At 45.9% G+C, this 13,744-nt stretch overlaps 1 protein-coding gene across 3 annotated transcripts in view; it reads right to left on the bottom strand.

The window, feature by feature from the left end:
• LOC310712453 (guanylate-binding protein 3-like) overlaps positions 1-13,744 on the bottom strand; it is a 45,006-nt gene that overhangs the window by 4,745 nt on the left and 26,517 nt on the right. For 2 of the 3 annotated variants that reach the window (XM_083515525.1, XM_083515523.1), the window contains exons 2-8: positions 10,481-10,689; positions 9,394-9,521; positions 7,462-7,571; positions 3,949-4,151; positions 1,489-1,731; positions 999-1,279; positions 555-767 (exon numbers count right to left, since the gene is read on the bottom strand). In XM_083515525.1, the coding sequence (XP_083371651.1) occupies positions 555-767; positions 999-1,279; positions 1,489-1,731; positions 3,949-4,151; positions 7,462-7,571; positions 9,394-9,521; positions 10,481-10,670 (1,368 nt within the window). In that variant the 5' untranslated portion in view covers positions 10,671-10,689. The remainder of the gene's footprint in view (positions 1-554; positions 768-998; positions 1,280-1,488; positions 1,732-3,948; positions 4,152-7,461; positions 7,572-9,393; positions 9,522-10,480; positions 10,690-13,744) is intronic. The other variant, XM_083515524.1, reaches the window with a different exon arrangement.

The following is a 13,744-nucleotide window of genomic DNA, read 5'->3' on the forward strand; positions in this document are numbered from 1 at the left end:
ACTGTGGACTTCCTGTGTCACATCTACATAGGTCCTAAATTGGGAAGCTCAGGCACATTGCTAGGGGAAGCAGAACAACCTCCCACAATCTTTCTCCCCGTCTACTTTTTATTTGTCTCTCGACTGGACCAGGAATCTGAGCTTGTTTCAGCTGTATGCCTTTCTGTTTCCTACTGGGTTGAACAATGAGCTATTAGACTGCAGTCAGACAAGCCTTAATTTTTCATAGATTCAGAATTTTAAAAATGGTGCAATTATGTAGCAAGAGTTGTTGTTGTTGTTGTTGTTGTTGTTGTTGTTGTTGTTGTTGTTGTTGTTGTCTTATACCCTGCCCATCTGGCTGGGTTTCCCCAGTCACAATTTCAGTACCCAATCTCCAGCTCTGGTACTCAGATATGAACTTTGCACCTATTTCAGCCACACCTATGAAATGTCTTTCAGGTTTTGGCAATTTGAATTCTGAGAAAACCATGATTTGGAGTGCACCCTCCAATTAGCCGAGCTTTATAATGCCCCTTTAAGATGTTCATTCAGCAGCCCTCGCGCTTCCTCACCATCACTCCTTTCTTCTGTTCTTGGTGGTATCTCTGTTCCATTTCCTTCAGGTCATCCGAAAACAGCTTGTGACCGCCAGGACAGGCATAAACCCCTTGTTTGATCTTTTCTTCCAGCTCCCCAGACAAGGACATCAACACAGCCCAACAGAGTTTTGAAGATTCCTGCTCATTCTTTTGGCAGAAGCCCTCCTTCATCTGCTCCATGGTTTTCTGGCAACACAAACAAAACAAAGCTGAGACATAGCTAAGCACTTCGAAACTTTTCTAATCTGGGAGAACAGACTTTGTGCGCCCAGATTTATTTTCAGAATAAAATTGTTCAAGACATTTCTTAACCACCCTCCACAAAAGATTCCCGTGTGGTGGACAAAAATCTGAATATTTGGGTATAATATACAATTTGCAGCATGTTAATATACAGGGGATCAAGGGACAACCTACCATGAGTTCCACCTGGAACCGTTGTTGGTCATCCTTGAAGGCACGAGCCAGGAACACCTGCAGGGCCTCCTTCTCACACTCGGCATGGATCCCCAGCAGCTCCTGGACCGTCTCCGTAGGAAGCTTCAGCTTTTGATCCATCAGCTCCCTGTAGCGCACAGTAGCATCATGGATAGCAGCCGAGTTCTCAATCTCAGCCAAGGCCAGCACTGCGCTCTCCATGCAAGGCACTTGCCCACTGCGAATGGTGTCCACATAGGTTGTCACTAGGTTTGCCAGCACTACCAGGGGGAAAAAGAAAAGGAGCTAGTTGTGGGAAGACACACTGAACTGCCTGTGCTCAGAGTGGCCCATTGCAATGCAAAACCAAGTAGCTAGGATGGTGGGCCAGATCCCAAGCTCCTCCCTGGGGCAATTATGGCAGGTGCACAGGGCCATCCAGCTGCCAACCAGCTAGTCTGAGGAGGACTACACAGTTACCAGGACTCACAGCGGCCATTGACAAGGTGTCCTCCGGGGATGGTCTTTTCCTTGGATGTACTATAGATGTAACGGCAGAACTGGCTGGCTTGTTCCACAAAGTCGGGCTCCAGCTGGCTCTCCTGCATCGACTCCAGATGGGGCAGGTTCTTCCTAGTAGTGGGCCGGTCAAAAATGAAACACTTGCGAGTGGGGAAGAACATCCGGATGCATTTGCGAGGCAGGTTGTACAGCTGAACATCAGAGGCATCACCTGGAAGGAAGAAGACGGAGATGTTAGCTATTTTCCTGAGTCATGCACGGGTTTCACCCTCAAAGCCTTCATGATGAAGTAGCCTCCAGAACCAGGACTCTGAAGATGACTCTTTACTTGCAGGGTGGCAGCTGTTAACAATCAGTATTATTTGTGCATATAAAGTCCAATACAATGCATTTGAGCCCAAGAGAGGATCTTTTTGCTTCTTGCTTCAAAAACTCTTTCATAGCAGTAAGACAGCCTTTCTCAAACTGTGGGTCCCCAGAGGTTGTTGAACTACAACTCCCATCACCCCTAGCTAGCAAGACCAGAGCTCAGGGATGATGGGAGTTGTAGTCCAACAACATCTGGGGACCCACAGGTTGAGAACTGCTGAGTTGCTGATTTGTCTGTCCTCACAAACTCCTCCAGACACAGCATCTGCTTGAAGTTTCCACACTCCCATGTTGTTGTTGTTGTTGTTGTTGGTCAATGAAACAACAACAAGACAACCTCCAACTCCCTCCCCTCCTATATAAGAAACACACTCACTTTTAAAGGGAGTTAACAAATTAACAAGGCAATGAGTCAGCATTTCTGTGACCTTAATCGGAGTCACAAGATTCTGCAGCTGTTACATTACATAGGTTTTCTTCCCCCCCAGTACAAATCACTCTTTGTAAAATACATTTTCTAACAAATACAGTACCAGTACAAATATTAACAGGAGATGGGGAGCTTGTGGGTAAATCTGAAATGGCACACGGAAATGCAAAGATACCAGTGGGTTGGAACATGGAAGAGGAAAAGTGGGATTTGAGCAAGGCGGATATTTCATACTACAGAAGGGAAGGCATACTATACCTCATGGTTATCCTTATTAAGTACATAGGCACACAACCCTTTCCCCTCTTCCTTGCTCCCCCCCCCCATTCTGACTCTTAGATCTAACTTTAGATGGCAAGCCTATAGGCATGAGTTTCTAAGTTTCTAAGTTTTAAGCAACAACTAGTAATTTCAGATGCATTATGAATTCTGAGTGTTTTTAAATATATATGCTAAAAACAACAGTCTCATGCACTTTAAAGACTAGCAAGTATGTTATGGCATAGGCTTACTCTCTCAGGTGCATGGAATGTTATCCTACACACATGCAAGTTACATAGCTGGGTTAGCCAGCCTAGTGCCCTCTAGGTGTCATGGGACTGCAACTCCCATCATCCCTAAGCAGTGTCCATGCTGACTGGGGCCTACCAGAGCTGGCTGTTTGTGGGGGTAACGCTCCGTTTTGCAAAGGCAAACCTCGCACAAAGACGTGCCACAGCATGTCAATGTTACACTTGCTTTCCCTGACCTTTTGCATTCTTGGCTAGAAAACAGGGTTTCCCCCCTGACCTTTTGTCCTTTCACAAACTGTTTGCTTAGACATATCGCTTGGCTGGAGCATGGCAGGGAAAGCAGGTGTTATCAAGTATGGGGGGGGGGACATTTGAGGGAAACACCTGCTGACATGTGTATTTGCTAATGCTGGGAATGTGCTTAGATGGAAATATGTTAAAGTTCAGAGTGGTTTCACTACTGCTTTGCAACTGTTGACTTTTGCCAATAAAAGAGACTCTGCCAAGCTAGCCGATTAGCTTGCTTCCGCATAGCTCACCCGCATTCAACCTGTGGTCTCATTTATTCCTACAGCTGTTAGTAAGTTAGCAAGGTTCCGTTGTGTTTGCTGCAACACAGGAACTTGGCTACTCCTTTGAAACAGTTTATATACTGTATTTTATTGTGGTTTGTTGGGAGGAATTTTGTGCAGAGGAAAGCTGCAACTGTTTCAAATAAATGTGATGTGTAAACACATCAAACGTGCTTTGAAGCACGACTCTGCTAGGTAGTAAAGACATGACGTTAACACACCTAGACTGGTCTTAAACTAAAGCCACATTCACACAATACTGTACTTCAAAGCACTATGATACCATTTTGACCAGTCATGGCTTCCCCCAGAGAATTCCGGGAACTGGAGTTTGTTAAGGGTGCGAAGGGTTGTTAGGAGACCCCTAATCTCCCCCTAAAGCTACAATTCCCAGAGTGGTTTAACAACCAATACTCCTTCCCAAGGAACTCTGTAGTCTGGGAAGGGGAAGAGTAGTTTCCCAACGCTTCTCAGCACTTTTAACAAACAGCACTTCCTGGCATTCATTGGGGGAAGCCATTGAATTCGCCCGCCACTGTCAGTACCTTTCTTTAATCTCAAGGAATGTTCCAGATACTCGTCTTCAGTGATGGGGTGCCCATTCAGCTCCAGCTGCAAGGTGAAATCCCGCAAGGCCCAGACGAAACTTGGGAAGAAGCGGACAAACTCAGCAGAGTCTTCCAGTCCCTCACTGCCGCCCCCGGGGGACGATTTGGCTTTGATGCGCTCGGTGAGCTCTGTCACATAGCTGTTGGCCAGGTTTAGGAATCAAGAGACCAGTTGCCTGCACAGGGGGAGAACAAGCAGCCCCTCAAAATACCCCCACCATGCAATACAGAACAGACAGTTTGATGCAAATGAGAAAGGTTCCATACCTTTAAACTGCTGCATATTTTGGAGTGCCATCTCATTAACCTTTTCCATTGCATGTGCAGAACAAATCCTCATGCAGCTGCTTACCCTCAATTATTTTTTTCTCTTTGACATTCTGTCCATTTCTGGCATTACCACTCCATTACGCCATTGTTCCAGACAATCCCGATATTTAGAGGTCTAAGACAATTCAAAAAGTGGCAAAAGACTCTCTCGGGCTTTATATGGCAAGGGAGAAGACCAAGAATTAAATTTAAAATATTGACGGACAAGAAGGAAAGGGGGGGGGGGTCTCAGTACCTGACCTGGAACTTTATTATGAAGCAGCGTGTTTATTTTGGACAAAGGATTGGATAACCCAGGAGAACCCAGACTTGTTAGATTTGGAGGGACACAACAATAGATTTGGGTGGCACTCCTACCTTTGGTATGGTGAGGCAAAAGTGCATAGAGGGTTTGCAAACCATGTGATAAGGGGTGCTTTATTTGAAGTCTGGGACAGAAATAAGAATTTGCTGGAAAGGAAAACACCATGGTGGGTGTCACCAATCAATATGTTAACAGTCAAAAAACTGAACACAGAAGGGAGAGGGGCCACTTGCGAGGGGATTCTGATGAAATCTGAGAAAGGCTGGAAATTGAAGCCCTATAATTGTATTGCCGGAAAATTGACAGAATGGTTGCAATACCATCAAGTCAATGATGTTCTTAAAGATGATAAAAAAATAGGATATGAAGACAAAAAATCAAAATTCCAAACAGATATTATAGAAAGTAAGTTCAAGCCACTTTCAAAAATGTACAATCTTTTACTAGAATGGAACACAAAAGACGAATTCATAAAAGAGGCCATGACAAAATGGGCTATTGATTTAGGACATAACATAGACTATGATGCATGGGCTAAACTCTGGAATGAGAGTCTAAAATTCACCGCATGCTCTGCCTTAAAAGAGAATGTTATGAAGATGGTCTATCGTTGGTATCTCACTCCCACCAAATTGGCAAAAATGTATAGGACAAGTAGTAAAATTTGTTGGAAATGCAAGGAAAAGGACAGCGACTTCTACCACATGTGGTGGTCATGTAATAAAATAAGAGTTTTGGGATTCGGTCTATAATGAGTTAAAAAAGATGTTTAAGTATAGCTTTCCCAAAAAGTCAGAAGAATTTTTGCTAGGCTTGGTGGGAGAAGATATTAAGAAGATAGACCAAAGACTATATCTGTATGCAACAACAGCAGCTAGAGTTTTGAAAGCCCAAAAGTGGAAGCTACAGGAGATGCCGACGATAAGAGAATGGCAGATAAAGCTGGTCAAATACGCTGAAATGGCTAAATTGACATACAGAATTTGCAATCAGGAGGAGATGAAGTACCAAAAAGAATGGAGTAAATTTATGATTTATATAAATGAGAACTGTACAAATATGAAAACGTTGGCAGGATTGAAGTAAATCTTATGTCATGGTATAATTTTTAATTAAAGAAACTGTGAATTATAGATTGGACTAGGAAAACTTGTGGAAGGGAAGGAAGTCAACGGCTCAATGGAGCATAACGAAGGATATATGTCATAAGACTTGATGTTTTTGTTGGTTGGCGTTGGTGTTCTTAAATCTCAATAAAAATCATTAAGAATCCTCATGCAGCTGCATTTGTGGTGATGATGTCCTCACAATGTGCCCTTTCCATGCCTCTTTCCCCCCCCCCATCCCGCCCCCAAGGGTGGCCTGCTGTGAAATTATTGCCACAGGAAAACAAAGTTACAACAGGAGAGAAAAGCCCTTCAACTTTATGTGGCTCGTGGATGGCAGTTTTAGAAAAATGATGTCAAAGATGTTCAAAGTTGCGAGTTAACTCTTTATTAGCAAAAGCAGGATCTTCACGGACTTGGCTGAGTATCAGGCCTAAAGAGAACAGCAGCTCACCTCCGATAGGTCTTGCCCCATGACTCCATTGCTGAGATTGAAAGTCCCCGCCTCCCCACAGCAGTCTAAGTTCCTCCTCTCCAGGGCTTTCCCCAAACAATCACAGACTGAACCTGCATGCAATTTGCCACTGCTCTGCCCATTTCAGCCCTCTTCTGGTTCTGGGAGACAAGTGGGGAGGGAAGATTGTAGCAGCAGGACGGGGAGACTCCTGTGACTTTTCATCGACCTGACTCATCTTCCTCTTGGAGTCCTCCCACTCACCGGCTTTGGCTTCTGCCTTTGATTGTGGACTGCTCTCTGCCACAGATTCTTCCTGCTCACTAAACCCTGTTACCTCCTCCTCTTCTTCTTTTTTAATGTATATAATTTTTATAAAATTTTCTGTTTACAATCTCAAATTCTCATTTTACATCCTTAAGATATCAATGACTTCTCTTCTTCTCTTTCCATGGTTCATGTTACATACATCAGTTCTCAACCTGTGGGTCCCCAGATGTTGTTGGACTACAACTCCCGTCATCCCTGAGCTCTGGCCTTGCTAGCTAGGGGTGATGGGAGTTGTAGTCCAACAACATCTGGGGACCCACAGGTTGCGAACTGCTGTAAAATATATTAAATCCCTGCATATTTTACAAAAAAACTATACCAATCAGTTTACCATTATTGCATTCATCAAAACCCATTTACACTGTTGAATTTATCATAATGTTGCCTCCATTTTCAGCTGGGCAGAATTATTTTCCATATATTCAATGTTCTTCTTGTTCTCTTGCTCTGTATGCTAAGCCTGCAAGTTGTGCATATTCTGTCAAGTTAAGTTGCTATTCTTCTTTGGTTGGAACCTCACTCGTTTTCCATTTGGGGGCTAACATAACCTCCTCATTTTCTGAGACTTCCTCTTCCCAATCTGACTCCTCCTCTTCTAAGTTATCATCAACTTTGAACGGTATGATTTACTGCTGGCTTGCTCTGTGGACTTGTGGGTCACAATACCGAAAAAGGTTGAAAACCTAACACTACAAAGGTTAGAGTTGCACCCGTTGTTCTGCACACTCTCGTCTCTGGCCCCACCCACCACTGACACATGGCCCCTGGAAGGTTGCACATAAAATAATGTGGCCCCTGGGCTGAAAAATATTTCCTACTGCTCTAGAGTGACAAGAGGCAATGTCCTAAAGAGAGAGAGCCAATACAGGACTTCCTCCAACTCCCTCCAGCAAATGAAAATCAGAGTAAGTGCTTGGGAAGGATACTGAAGTTGATCCATAGCTTGCTGGTCAATGGCACCAAAACTGTTGTAGACCAGGGTGCTGCTCAGGAGCACAGCCAAAGCGAAGATCCAGGTGTCGTTTTGAGTGTCACCCTGAGAAAGGAGGAAGAAAGCCGTTAGGTTCTGCTTCTCCCCTTCCACCGCAGTGTTGCTACCAAAGTGCTGTTGGTGCTGGGCTGTCCCTAAACTCCCTTCCTTTGAGCCCCGATTCTGGGTTTTTAACAGCAGCTAGTCATGTCAAAATCAAGCAGGGGAAGCTTTGCCCAACACTTGTTCCCATGCCAGAGAAAAGCTTCCCAAGTTTAATAATGATGATGATGATGATTTTATACCCCTCCCATCTGGCTGGGTTTCCCCAGCCACTCTGGGAGGCTTCCAATAGAATATTAAAAATACGACAAAACATCAAACATTAAAAACATCTCTAAACAGTTTCTGTTCCTCAGGCCGACGCTATTGTTGCCAGAAACAAAATGGCAACTCTAAAGCACAAGTGTGCAAGGAAGTTGAGAAATACCATTGGCGTAGCGATGTTTGCTCATGTAGGCTCGAGCTTGTCCTTTGCTATCCCATACCCATGACACAACCTTGATGGCAGAAAGTGAGGAGGAATTAAAGAACCTTTTAATGAGGGTGAAAGAGGAGAGCGCAAAATATGGTCTGAAGCTCAACATAAAAAAAAACCTAAAATCATGGCCACTGGTCCCATCACCTCCTGGCAAATAGAAGGGGAAGAAATGGAGGCAGTGAGAGATTTTACTTTCTTGGGCTCCATGATCACTGCAGATGGTGACAGCAGCCACGAAATTAAAAGACGCCTGCTTCTTGGGAGAAAAGCAATGACAAACCTAGACAGCATCTTAAAAAGTAGAGACATCACCTTGCCAACAAAGGTCCATATAGTAAAAGCTATGGTTTTCCCAGTAGTGATGTATGGAAGTGAAAGCTGGACTATAAAGAAGGCTGATCGCCGAAGAATTGATGCTTTTGAATTATGGTGCTGGAGGAGACTCTTGAGAGTCCCATGGACTGCAAGAAGATCAAACATCTCCATTCTTAAGGAAATCAGCCCTGAGTGCTCACTGGAAGGACAGATTGTGAAGCTGAGGCTCCAATACTTTGGCTACCTCATGAGAAGAGAAGACTCCCTGGAAAAGACCCTGATGATGGAAAAGATGGAGGGCACAAGGAGAAGGGGACGACTGAGGACGAGATGGTTGGACAGTGTTCTCAAAGCTACCAGCATGAGTTTGACCATACTGCGGGAGGCAGTGGAAGACAGGAGTGGAAGAGGTCGGCACCCTCACACCTGCTTGTTTTCACAGTCCCTTCGCCGAGACCTGGTTTCAGCCTCAGAGTGGCACTTTGAATGTATAAAACATTTATCTTTGTTGATGTGTGCATTTTCTGGTTCTGTAGACAAATACCTGGCAATGATCCTTCAGCAGCTGGGTACGGTGGCAGGTATGTTGTGCCTGGCCCCAGGGGCGCGGACTTATAAAAAATATTGCGGGGGCCCGGGAAAGCTCATGAATAATAAATAAGCTCATGAATATGCAGATAAAGTGGCGCCGCCTCCTCGTGAGCGAATAGGGGAGAGCGTGCTGCGCCTATTAATCAGCTCCGAAGGAAATTGGGTGGAGCTTTTGCTCGGGAGGGAGGGCAGGAGGCATGCAGCCCGACCCTGTGCATTTTGGGCTGGGGGAGGGGCGGCGGTGGCGCTCTGCTGGAGGGGCACCCGAAATTATTGGGGGGGCGGAGCCCCCCCAAACAAATTTTTGAGGGGGCTCGGGCCCCCTCAGGCCCCATGGAGTCGGCGCCTATGCCTGGCCCTGCCACACATGCTGTTATGTCCTTTGCCCGTACATGCTAGGCAGAAATTCAGCGGGTGCACCATCCAAGAGTTCAGAATTACCTTTTCCACATCGCCTAGTCCCTCTGTATCCAGAAGCACAAGGGTTTGACCAGGCCTGCCAGGGTAAGGGACGCACCACATCCAGATTCCCTTGGTCTTTGACTGCACCGTAGAGCCCAGGGGGAAACCTAACCATGGAGATAACCAAATTTTCAGGATTTAGGAAACCGGAATCATGTGAGCTAGTAAGATCAGGGAATGGGGCTAACGCCCTTTCTCTTGGAAAACTCTTACGTCAGTTCCCTCTCCCACACAGGGGGGTGGGGTGGTAGGAAAAGTGGGCTTCTTTTTAGGAAACTAGAAAGCTTCCTGACACTGAATCAGACCATCTAACCCAGTATTGTCTACCCTGACTGACAGCAATTCACCAGGGATTTCAGACTAGGAATATTTAATCTAGGAACTTATACATGCAGATCAGATACTCTACTAATGTTCTACATTTTCCAAAGAGATGTAACAGGAAAACTAGGATTAGAGTCATGCTGGACTCTTGTGGAAGTTGTGTCCAAATTGTTGCCTTGGAACACATTAACTGTCCTTGAATTGTTGTTGTTGTTTATACCCCACCATCTGGCTGGGTTTCACCAGCCATTCTGGGCAGCTCCCAACAGAATATTAAAAACACAATAACACATCAAACATTAAAAACTTCCCTAAACAGGGCTGCCTTCAGATGTCTTCTAGAAGTCAGATAGTTGTTTATTTCCTTGACATGTGAAGGAAGGGCACTCCACAGGGCTGGCACCACCACTGAGAAGGCCCTCTGCCTGGTTCCCTGTAACCTCACTTCTCGCAGTAAGGGAACTGCCAGAAGGCCCTCAGCGCTGGATCTCAGTGTCTGGGCCGAATGATGAGGGTGGAGACGCTCCTTCAGGTATACTGGGCCAAGGCTGTTTAGGGCTTTAAAGGTCAGCACCAACACTTTGAACTGTGCTCAGAATAAGCTGTTACATGATTCTCTCTGCACAGAAGGTCACTCTGTGGTCCACACACACACACACACAAACCCATGTGAGCATAAAACACTTAAATGTAGCGTTTGATCCCCTCCCTCTCCAGGGTCCGCTGCAATTTTCTCTCTCACCTGAGTTTCTGCCAGCTAGTTTGTTCATGAGGTAGGACTTGCCCGTTCGGTAGCGTCCCACAATGGCAACCACCACAACTGGCTGGCGAATTTCGGAGAGCAGGCGGAGGGCCTTTTCACAGACAAAGAGCTTCCTGTCCCTGTTCTCTATCAGGCAGATGGGCTCGGACATGTGGCTTTCGGGCGCCATTGCTCTCAACCTGAAAGTACTGTTTGGGGTAGGAGACAGATGGAAAACCAAGAAGAGTCACCACGGGATATATTTCATGTACACCTATGAATCAAAAATATGAGCTGCACGGATCCAGCAGCCAGAAGAATCAGAAAGATGCTATTTATTTATATTTAGAGAGATGATTTATTTATTTATTTATTTATTTATTTATTTAGACAAAGTAATAATCACAAATATATAAGAATAAAAATGTGCACCCCACCCCAAAAACCATTCCATTGCAACTATCTAACCTCTCAAAATTTCAACACGTCTTGCGATGGTTTCACCCCTTTCCATTTTAACAGTATAAATTGTACAAACACTCTCCCTATCTCCTCAAAATCATTTCTCCTGCATATTCCCCATCTTACCTTAGTGACACATATTACTTTATCATTGGGACGCAGCTGGCGCTGTGGGTTAAACCACAGAGGCTAGGACTTGCCAATCAGAAGGTTGGCGGTTCGAATCCCTGCGATGGGGTGAGCTCCCATTGCTCGGTCCCTGCTCCTGCCAACCTAGCAGTTCGAAAGCACGTCAAAGTGCAAATAGATAAATAGGTACCGCTCCAGCGGGAAGGTAAACAGTGTTTCCGTGCACTGCTCTGGTTTGCCAGAAGCGGCTTAGTCATGCTGGCCACATGACCCAGAAGCTGTATGCCGGCTCCCTTGGCCAATAAAGCAAGATGAGCGCCGCAACCCCAGAGTCGGTCACAACTGGACCTAATGGTAAAGGGTCCCTTTACCTTTACCTTATCATTAATAGCTATACCCCGCCCCTCTTTATACCATTCTTCCATTTTATATTCTCCTTGCCTCTTCCACTTCCCAGCTATCATAATTCGTGTAGCTGTCAATAAATTTGTAAGCAAGTCCTTCATAGCCTGCGAACCTTCCACCCCATCGTAAATAGACAATAATGCTACCTCTGGACTTTCGGTCAGCTTTAACCCAGTGATTTCTGTTATCTCCTTAAACTCCCTTTGCCAAAAAAAATTGTAGCTATTTACACCACCAGTGAAGATAAGATAGATGATTTATAATGTGCACAAGCAATGTGCAAATAAATCCATTAATAAAACACAGCTAAAAAATTTAGATGATGAAATTGATTCAGTGTTGACCATTTGTTCTGTATGCCATGAATTTATAATTTCTGGAAGTTTTAATGATTTCATGGTACACTGCCAAGTTATTATCTTTATTACTATTTGAACAACTTGATGGTTTATTGCCTTAATGTGGCGCAGCAACAAAACTGCTCGCGCATTTGCAATGCTAAGCAGGGCCAGGTATGGTTTCGATTTGGATGGGGAACCACCTGTTGAGATTCCTACATTGACCCTCAGGGTTCCTTTCAAATCTACAATTCTCTGACTCTATGATTCTGTCATCTAGAACACGGGTAGGCAAGCTAAGATCCGGGGGCCAGATCCAGCCCAATCGCCTTCTAAATCCAACCCATGGGAATCAGTGTGTTTTTACATGAGTTTTTTTTATTTAAAATGCATCTCTGGGCTATTTGTAGGGCATAGGAATTCGTTTTTTCCCCTTCAGAATATAGTCCAGCTCTCCACAAGGTCTGAGGGGCAGTGGACCGGCTCCCTGCTGAAAAAGTTTGCTGGCCCCTGATCTAGAAGGTTGCAGGTCCCCCACCCCTGCATTTGTGGCCCTGAAATGATTAAAATAGCATTCTCCCTTTAAACTCTGCCTTCACCTCTCTCCTCTTCCTTCGTTTTTCTTGCGTCAGATTTTAGACTGTAAGGTCCTCAAGGCAAGGAGCTAACCTTCTGCAAAACACCACACATATTGAAGTTACGACAACAACAACAATAATAATATTGTTTTAATATTTTTAATTTTCTGTAAATTGCCATGACTGTTATTGGAAATGAAAGGTGGTGTACAAACAATTTAGAGAATTTTTTTCTGTTACTGTTATTAGGAAGAAACTATGTTCTAAGCAGTTTGTCTGCAATGAGCAAACTTCTCACCCAAGAATCTCTGGGGAGCCCCGTGTTTCGAGGAACGCCGTTTCGAAACCACCAGCTTCGTGGGGTCTCCCTCCCTCCCTTTGATTACTGGGGCAGTTAAAACTTGCTTCAGTTTCCGGATCGAGGCCCTGCTTTGCCCAGAGACACACAGAGGACCCGGAAGGTTGACTGGCCTCTTTGCAGCCTGCAAAGCAACCTCCTCCATCCCATCGCGCAAAACCACAAACCGCAGAGGGTTCGTGTGGGAATCCCCAGGCCGATTCTCACGAGACACGCACCAAAGGAGTAATGGTGCCAAACGCACAAAACTCATCCTCTTAGTTAGCATCATAGGAGCCAACTCCTAGGGGGCCGAGGTCCCTTCGCCCCGCCCCCCGACAATAAAATGTTTGAGGGGGTCGCGCCCCCCCATTGCCATTCAAACGATGTACGTGCGCCGTGTCATGTGACCGATTATGTGGTGCGGGGCTTACCCCCCCCCCCCCATTTTACTGAAGTTGACACCCCTGGCTAGAACTCTTTCCTTAGCTCATCGGCGCCCCCGCCCCCCCAGCTTGGCGCTAAACCAGCCTCAGACGCGCGGAGACATTTGGCAGCACCTCGTAAGCAAAGAGAGCTTCGCTTCGGCGCCGCTCCAAATGGCTGGCTAAAACTAGCTCGGGTGGGGATCCCAGAATAAACAACCGGCCCTTCGCTGCCCCGTGAGCGCCGCTGCTCTGCTTTTGCATGTGCACCAGCAAACCGATCCTCCGCGCGTCTACTCGAAAGTAAACCAGACGGCGACGGCTCTCCCCCTCTCCTCTCGCGCAGCGGTTCCCAACTTTCCTTTAACCCCACGGGGCAGGAGTGCCAACTTGGCCCCGGGGCCGTGGGTGCCATGCAGCGTGCATGACCCTGGCACCGAAATTTGTGGGTGCCCGGTCCCCTTCATGGGGAATTTTGTGGGCGATGGCGCACCCACCAGGGCCCCAGGAAGTTGGCACACACGGTCACGGGGATGACTCCCGCGTAAAGAGGGCTGGGATTGCACGTGTGGATTCTCGCAGCAGGCAAA

This window comes from Podarcis liolepis, assembly GCF_965112155.1.
Source record: "Podarcis liolepis genome assembly, chromosome: 7".
NCBI lineage: Eukaryota > Metazoa > Chordata > Lepidosauria > Squamata > Lacertidae > Podarcis > Podarcis liolepis.